Source organism: Canis lupus, chromosome 17, assembly GCF_003254725.2.
Source record: "Canis lupus dingo isolate Sandy chromosome 17, ASM325472v2, whole genome shotgun sequence".
Lineage (NCBI taxonomy): Eukaryota > Metazoa > Chordata > Mammalia > Carnivora > Canidae > Canis > Canis lupus.
Genome location: NC_064259.1, coordinates 51,317,526 through 51,326,559, shown reverse-complemented (window position 1 = coordinate 51,326,559; position 9,034 = coordinate 51,317,526). Strand labels below are relative to the sequence as shown.

The following is a 9,034-nucleotide window of genomic DNA, read 5'->3' as shown; positions in this document are numbered from 1 at the left end:
TCAGATTATTGATTTGACAAATTTGGTTTCTTCTGAGGCCTTTCTCCTGGGCTTTCAGAGGCCCACCTTCTGACTGCATGCTCCTAGGGTCTTTTCCTCGGTGTGCATATACCCGTGGGGTCTCTGTGTCCGAATTTCCTCTTGTCAGATGGAATTAGAACCCAGACTTGTCTTAATTTAATCACATCTGTAAAGGCCCTAACTCCAAATACAGTCACATTCTTAACTGGATGGTTATGGCATATGGATTAACATATGGATTTTCAACATACAGACTGGAGGGGAGGTGGGGAATTCAGCCCATAATAGGAACCATGCCGCTTCTGCTCATCATTGTGTCCCCATTACCCAGGACAGTACTTGGCATGTTGTAAGACTTGAAACAAGCCTGTTAGACGAATGACTTAATTTCACCACCATCCCCCCTTCTCTCCTTCCCAACCACATAGTGCTCTAGAGGCAAAGAAAAGACGCACAAGTTGCTGCAGGAGGACCGTAGGTAACCACAGGAAATGTTTGCTCTCCTGATCTTAAAATTACAGACCTTTCCGGGAATGTTGCTCCTACCTAGTAAAGCCAGTGGGGCAAAATAGCCCCTTCTTCCTGCCCTGGGTGTATGTGCTACTCCCATGGGTTGCTGGGGGAAAAGTTTTGCTGACAGCTGCACACCCATTCAAACTGCCCTCTTTAGAAGGTGAGTCACCCTACTTTGGGGAGTGTGGATCGACACAGGTCCCAGATAGCAGCTTAGTATTAGGTACCGGGACCTAAAAAAGGCACGTCCTGCAACCATATTCCAAGGCTGAGAATTCAACCCAAGGAACTAGCAGAAAGGTCTCAAGGTGGGTTTATATCCCAGGCTTTATACCAAAAAGTATTTCTCATTATTATAATAGTGTGTAACAATGGAGAAAAGCTTGGGAAATCTAGTACATTTGTGTGATACAAAATTATGTAGCTATTGGGCAGCCCCGGTGGCTCAGCCGTTTAGCGCTGCCTTCAGCCCAGGGTGTGATCCTGGAGACCCGGGATCGAGGCTCCCTGCGTGGAGCCTACTTCTCCCTCAGCCTGTGTCTCTGCCTCTCTCTCTCTCTCTCTCTCTGCGTCTCTCATGAATAAATAAGAAAAATATATATAGCTATTGAAAAAATTGCCTGTGAAAAATTTATAATGATGCAATAAAATATTACATGAAAATACAGGACACAGAACTGCATATACATTAATCTCAGAAATATAATAAATACTGTAATTTACACACACACACACACACACACACACACATTCAGAGGTAAAAACCTGGATTGGTAAAGATCCAAAAGTCAATACTATTTTTTTTTTTTCAGACTCCAGAGATTTTATTTCCTTTGCTTTTGTGTTAAAAGTAACAGATGTTGCTTTTACAGCCTAAAAGTGGGGGGACAGTTTTTAAGGCAGCCGCAGGAGGCGGGTGGTCGAGATTCCTTACGGTGCGCGGGCTCCCCACCTGGCCCCCCGAGCGGCCGGCTGCTCCGACAGAGAGGGCTCAGGGGGCTCGAACCCTGGCGGCGGGGGAGGCCACCGGCTCGGCGAGGCGCAGCGGCGGGGGGAAGGGCGGGGAGGGACGAAGCCTTTCTCCCGTCGGCTGCGCGATCCCGACCGCGCGGGGCGCCCCGAGCCTGGGCCAGCCCCCTGCCATCCCGCCGCCGCCCCGGCCGCCGTTCCGGCCAGGTGCAAAATGCCTTGTCATTGGGACGGTCCGCGGCCGGAGCATTGAATTACAGCTCAGCCGAGCCCGGATAGGGCGGCGGGGGTGGAAGATGAGCAGAAGCCCCTGTGCCCCGAGCGCCCGCCGACCAGCGGGATAAGCGCGGCCGGGGCCGGGGAGGAGGCAGCCCGCTTCGCTTCCAGAACACAAGATCCGAGCCGCAGCCGCGATCCCAAGCGGCCTCCCTCCTCCAGCCGCTCCGGGAGGAGCCCCGAGCCCCGCGAACGGCGATCCTCCCCGACCTTCCCCAGCCCTCTCCGCGCCCTGGGCCCCCGGGGCCCTCACTCGTGCCAGTCATGCTGAGGGTCTTCATCCTCTACGCCGAGAATGTCCACACCCCGGACACGGACATCAGCGATGCCTACTGCTCCGCGGTGTTTGCAGGTAGGAGGGGCCTGCATCCTCGCAGCGCAGGGAGGGTGCGGTCAGAGGGAACCCCGACCTCCACCCAGAGAGCGCGGGGATGGGAGAGGAGAGACTCCACGCCAAGCCTGAGTGACTTTGGGGTGCTGCAGAGGCACGTATCCTCAGGAAGGAGTGACCCAGAGGGGAACTGAGACAATGAGAGAGGTGGCTGAGCTGCACTTCCCTGGGGTCTGGAAGTTGAGCCCAGGTGGGGGCTAAGGTGGGCCTGGAACATAGGGCCAGCTTCTCTCCTCTCACTTTTCTGGGTCTCTTAAAAGAGGTCTTTCCGTGCTGTACTGCTAGGATCCCTTCCTCTCCAGGGAGGGCTGGGTCTCAGGCCTATTTACAGCCCAGCTCTCTTCCTGGGTCTGGGCCTGGCCTCTGTCCTAGGCCTCAGCTCTCTATCACAGCACCAGTTGGCAGGCAAGCGGCCACTGGGGGGCAGAGAGACCGCCCACTGTCCAGGGACCCTACTCTTAATTTGGGAACAGGGTGGGAGAAATTTAGCAGCTGGTACAGCTGGCCCCAGCACCAGCCTCTTAGAACTTTCTTCCCTCTCCCTTCCCACCAGACTGGAGCTGGCTGGGGAGTGGTATCTGGGGTGTGGTATCTTCATCATCGTTGCACAAAGGAGCCTGCTCCCCTATCAGATTGGGAACTTCCACAGGAGAGTCTTCCCATGGTAATGACTAGATATTTCCTCCAGGAGGTGATGGCCAGGCCCTGTCTGCTTACCTGGAACCCCCTCAGAGCCAAGTCAGAGCTTCCATCTGCCCAAATGGGTCTTTGGGTTCCGAGCCATACTGGAGGAGAAAGACCAGAGTATGAGAGTCCAACCCTTCACTAACCTTGGCAGTTTGCTCTTAATCTCCATTACTTGTTACTTCCCTTCTCCCGAAAGACCTGGCTTCATTCCAGGCCCCCCGAAATCATAGCCACATGCGTCCCTGGCCATTCAGTAGACCTCTCTTTTCCACTTCGTGAGCTCCTGGATATACCTGTTCCCAGACGCCTGTGTGCAGGTGTACTCCCAGACTTGTGTACACCCAGGAATGCATGTGACATTTAGGATGTTCCAAGGGATAGAGGTTCAGAGAACACAGGCGTGTGTCCACACAGATGTATCAGAACAAGGGCATATGCACACACACACACACACACACACACACACTCCTGGATGTGAAATTTAGGCTTTCTCGAGGAGGCATCACTGAATGGACCAGTGGCCTGGGAAGCAACCTGATCCAAGAGGAGGCACAGAGGGGGAGTGGGAGGTGACACTCCAGCTGTGCTTTTTTCGCTGACATTCTGCTTTGACCTGTTCTCGACCAGTTTCCCACAGTTGCCTCCGGAAATGAACTTTATCCAGGTGTTTCCAGGGGGAAGACAAAGGCCTGAATGGGGGACTTCCATACTTCCTCTGCATCCTCAGCATTGGGCAGGCCAGGCCAGCAGCCCCACGTAGGAATCTGGGCTCCTAGTTGCTCAACTCCAGGGAGCACCGTGCCCACTGTGAACATTCCCCCGGCTGAGTGGAAGGAGGATACCATCACCTTGGAGGGAGCGGGAAGCCCTATGCATCTAATAGCTGCCTCTTGCTCCAGTGCCCCTTCCTTGTCACAGTGCCCTAGTCCAAGGTCCGAGCAGGCTTTGTGAATGGCACTCTCTAGAGCTGCCCAGTACATAAAAGAACCTCAAGGAGTGTGTGTGGGGGGGGAGTGGGGGGTGGGGGGTGGGAGCACCGTACAACCCAGCCCGTGTTCTCAGGGGTCTTGTCTCCTCTGGGGCCATTCAGCCTGAACCAGATTTTCCTTCCTGATCACAAGCTCCATCTCCCACCCCCACCCCCACCTAATACACACATACCTGCCTCACTATGAAGTCCCTCTACCCAGGCCAGCTCTGAACCCTAGCAAGAGAAAGGAAAGAATGAATAATGTATGAGGAAGAACTTTCTAACTGCTGAAGTGCTTTGCCCACAGGAGTACCACTGGTGTGGCTCCTCTTCTGTCTTATGATTTCAACTGCAAGGGCTGTCTGGGGGACAGTCTTGCCCATCCCCCATCTTCCATCCACCATGGGAACCCCTGACTGAGTCCCTGCCCCCTCTGCCTGCTGCCCCAGGCTCCCCCTTCCCTGGGGAGAAAGGAAGTGGGTTGTCTATGCTGATAGTGCAGTGCCCCCAGAGGGGGCTGCCTGTAGCCCCCCACCCCCACCCATGGCAGTCACTGCCAGGCAGTCACAAGGAATATAATCCCTCCCTTGCCGGCCCTGGACACATTCCCACCTCCTGCACTGGCCAAGCTCTTAACCCATGTCCAAATTTGGCCTCCCCACAGCATTCAGGCCTGCTCACCCTCCCCGCAGCCAGGGCCAGGTTGGTGAATGATTATACAGAAGTCTGTGGTCTCAGGGACACACTACTCAGAGCAAAATAGCCTCCTGGGAAGTATTCCTTCACAGGCTAGCCTGGATCTGGCCTTCCCTTTAGGTTAGAGACCCATAAAGCCCCCTCCTTTGGATATCTGATTATAACATCCCATAATTATGCCTCTTCTGTGCGTGCATAAATTCATTTCATGTTCACAGCAGGCTTGTGAGGCCAAAGGGCAGGGATATTATTTCCCTTTAGAGAAGAGCAAATAGGCCCAGAGAAGTGCAAGGGCCTGGGTCACACTGGGGACCAAAGCACCTCCCATCCTCACCCCACCCACCTCTTCACTGCCCTCTGTTGTTCTCAGCAGCCATGGCTCATGAATAAGAAAGTGCTTTGGAAAGCATACCATGTGCTGCCCACAGCCAGGGCAGCCTGGGCCTGAGCCAGCACAGGGATGGGGACAGTGCTTGGGGTACCCCGCATGGGGCTGAGTCAAAGCAGGGGGAGTACAAGGCTGTAGGGAGCGCCATATAAGACAAATGATCAAAACATGGAAGGTTCTGATTTTAAAAATGTCTTTTCATCACAAGGAGAGAGAATGGGCATTCATTAAGCACAAACAACAAACAATGTGCCATTTTCAGAGGCTGTTTCTTTAAAACCCTACGACAATCCTTTGAGCGAGACATATTTAACTGATACTGAGCTTATTAGGTGCTAGGCACTGTTCTAAATAGAACTTATTTACCATGAGCTATATCATGTTCGGCTAGAATTTATACCAGGCACTTGTATGTAGACACTTAACCCTCCTAGCAACCACATATAATAGCAACTATCATCACCCCCATTTTACAGATGAGAGAACTATGGCACAAGGAGGTTAAGTTATACACTAGTTGAGAGTGGATTTGGGAATCGAGCCCATGTGATCTGGCTCCAGAGCCCCATCTTTAACCACTTCACCATCTCCTTTGGGTCTTAGCTTTGATTTCCAAGAGACAAGCAGTAAAAGGTGAAGGGGCAGGATTTGAACTCAGGTCTGCTCACACCCAGGAGCCCAGTCTCTTTGAATACTGCTTGGCATTCAATACATATTAACTATTATTATTCTTATATATGATTATACATATATTTATTATAATAATTATTAGAGTTAACATGTGTTGCACAGGTACTAAGAAATCGCTCCACACAACCAAGAAGACTATCATTATCTTTTGCACCTGATCATTCTGATCATCAGCTGTTTGTCTAGCTACTGTCCTACCAGTCTGGGCACCATGGCTCATTGGTGAGTGGCCATCCCCTCTGCCTCAAGGGACCCTGGATCTGTCTCCTCTGACTGCCCCTCCTGAATGGCCCCTTCTGAGCTGAGACATTTGTCCACCTGCCTGCTGTCTGGCTGTGGCCATCACCATGGGGCTAGTCTTTGTGGGAACAAATATCCCTTTGGTGACTCCTCAAGGCCACAGACCTTCTCAGTCCCTCTTCCCAGGCCAAACTCATTCTCTGTCTCTGCTACCTGTATGCCAATCTCTTCCCCAAATTGGTTCATTAGGATGAAATGTTAACCAGAAGAGGGCTACCACCCCTTGTACACCTACTGTGTACCAGCTACCATGCTGGAAGGACTATTGTTCAGTTCAGTCCTCCTAACAGCTCTGTGACATATTCACTTGATTTCACAGAAGTGGAAACAGACTCTGAGAGGTCAAGTCGCATGCTTCAGGTCACACAGCTAGAAAAGGGTGGACTGGGATGGAAGCCCAGGACTGTCTGATTCTTCCCAGTACGGGATGGTTCTTCCCAGGAGGTCACATAATCATGGCCATAGCCAGAGCCACTACTGCCTGTGCATTCTACACCTGAGGTGGACACGTAGGTGGCCCTTCAATCCAAGGGCCCATGGGTCCAATCCAAGGGGCCTACATGTCCAAGGGCCCATGGATACACAGACTCTTCAATGAATGTGAAGGGAAAGGGCAGAAGGATGAGTTGGACCATCCAGACTCTTGGAAGTGTTAGGGCTTTGGTACGTGTGCCCTAAGGGAATCCTGTAAACTCACAGGCAGATTGTTCATCCCAAGGTTGATGTCACTGAGCAGAGGTGCAAGGTTTGTTTGCTTCCTGGTCACCCCACATCAGGCCTTGCTTAAAACAGAGACTGAGCCAGAGGAAACCAGCTGGCCCAACTCCAGCAGCAAGAAGAGGCTGTGTAAGAAGCGCTTCTTCTTTGACTGGCAGGAAGGTAGGACCCCTAATAGGTGACAGAAGAGGGGAGGGATCAAAAACTCACATGCTGATGGGAGCCTGGTGGGTGGTGCAGTAAGATGAAGCTGGAGGGAAAAGCACATGCATATTGGGTGAGTCGTGGCAAGTGGGGTGATCTGAGAGTGCATGCCCTGCTCCACAGGGGCCATCCAGAGCCAGATAATCAGTGGCAGGCAGAGAATTTGGGCCCATGTGCCAGCTACTCAGATTTATTTTCAAGAGCAGCTATAAATCCAAACTCATGTGAGAAATCTCATAACATTTAATTACAGTATTATTTTGTTATAAAACATTGTGCTGCTTAAAGACAATAAGTCTGGAGGCTGGAGGCGTCCCCAGAGGACACCAAAGACATCTGAAGCAGTGTTTCTTTAGGTCATGGAGACTTTAGTCCCGGGCTCTTGGGACAATAGAGAGCCAATCTCCTCTCACTTGGGATTCTCAGTGAGCACCTGTCTGTGACTACACCGAAGGGGCAATGGGGCAATGGGGCAAATCGAGGAGTGCACTAGTCCCTTCCCCTTTACCTTTATCAGCCCTGAAATGTTGTTGCAGTTAATATGACATCTTAAATAAAGACTGGGCTTGCTATGCAACCTCAGGTCCCAAACATGTCTCCCCATCCCCTTACAACCTCCTGGTGGCTCCTAAGCTGGCCCTACCACCTTCAGAGGGGTACTGGAGTATTTCAGGGTGCAGAGGAGCTGCCCTTACCTGCAGTGTTAAGTGGGATGCAGACCTGGCTGTCAGTGAGCTCTCACTAAACCATGCTGTGAACATGAGGGTCTCTCACTCACATAACAGTTGATGTGTAGGCAGTCCTGGCCAGTAAGGGTCGGACCCAAAGGCTGTGGGTCCTCCTGTTTTGCTGCTCTGTTATCCCCAGGGATGTCCTTGACAACATGGTTGGTGATGGCTCACCATTACCACCTGTACTGCGGCATGAGCAGGCATGCCACTTCCCTTTAAGGGTACAACCAGACAGTTACATACATCCCTTCTGCTCAGCACTTGGTATCATGGTCATATCTAGCCCTGAGGGAGGCTGGGAAATGTTCTCTTTCTATTTGGGTGGCCATGTGTCCAGGTAAAACTATGCACAATCTCTGTGGAAGAAGGTGAGAACATATAAGGAGGGGGATGAGTTGAGGTCCCAGCACACCGTCCATGAGAACTGCATTCCTGATATGGGGAGGAAGCCCACTTTAGGACTAGGCTGCACTAGAATGTCTCCAAGGGAAGAGTCAGCTGTCTCATCAGGAAGAAGTGAACAGCAGCCAGGCTGGGAAGCTGGAGGTTGGGATGGGAAAGAGGTGTCAGGAAGTGTCCAGGGCTCAGGCCACCAGCTGCTGATTCTCTGGTTTATGGAACAGGCTTGTAGAGCCTCTGTTCCTTGGACACAAGCTAAATGTTTGTACAAGTCCCTTGGAATATTCCTCTGGAAATATTGGATATGCCCCCTATAGATTTCCTGTGTTGCCTCTGATGGATTAGAGCAGGAGGACGTGGCAGGGTGTGGGGGGCTGCGGGAAAGGAGCATAGCCTGGAGTCACTGTGATAGTGAAAAAACAAACAAAAAAACCCGATCCCAGATCATCACATCCAAAATTCCCCCAGGGGGCAGTACTGCCCTCCTGGAGAACCACTAGCTTAGCCTCATCACAGGATGGAAGGGCCACTGAGGAGCCAAGTTCACGGTCCACACCACCAACCCCAGGCCAGCCCTTATTGTGCACAGGAAATGCCTGGCCCACTGAAACAGCCTGGGCCATTGACTCCGCCATCTAGCTAGACCTCAAACAGGTGATCGCACAGATGGTTGGTTATTCCTTACAGTTGTAGTGAGTGCCAAGAAGGAAAAGTATGGCTGTCAGGTTGTTTGCTAGAGGGACCCAGTCTAGACCAGGATGTCAGAGACGGCTTCCCTAGGGAAGCCATACGAATGCTGAGGCCTAAGGATGAATGGGAGTGGCCCTGGAAAGAGAGAGGGAAGGCATTTGTGCGTAGAGGGGACACCAGAGCTCCAAGCTGAAAGATAGCTCAGCATATTCCTGAAACTGAGAAACCACTGAAGCTGCAACTCAGGGAGTGAGGGGTGGAGTGGCCTTTCCAGGTGGGTGGATGTAAGGGATTCGGGCATGATCCCAAGAACAAGGGAGACCTTTGAGGCCCGATCATATGTTTTAAGATTGCCTGGCCCCAGTATGGATAATGGACCAGAAGTCACCAGC

The 9,034-nt window shown here is 52.0% G+C and overlaps 1 protein-coding gene across 9 annotated transcripts in view; it reads left to right on the top strand.

Moving 5' to 3' along the window:
• The first annotated feature begins 1,632 nt into the window (after positions 1–1,632).
• Positions 1,633–9,034, top strand: part of DYSF (dysferlin) — a 216,353-nt gene continuing 208,951 nt past the window's right edge. For 5 of the 9 annotated variants that reach the window (XM_025453527.3, XM_049095371.1, XM_025453520.3 and 2 more), the window contains exon 1: positions 1,633–2,131. In XM_025453527.3, the coding sequence (XP_025309312.3) occupies positions 2,044–2,131 (88 nt within the window). In that variant the 5' untranslated portion in view covers positions 1,633–2,043. The remainder of the gene's footprint in view (positions 2,132–9,034) is intronic. The other 4 variants (XM_025453536.3, XM_025453531.3, XM_025453534.3 and 1 more) reach the window with 1 other exon arrangement.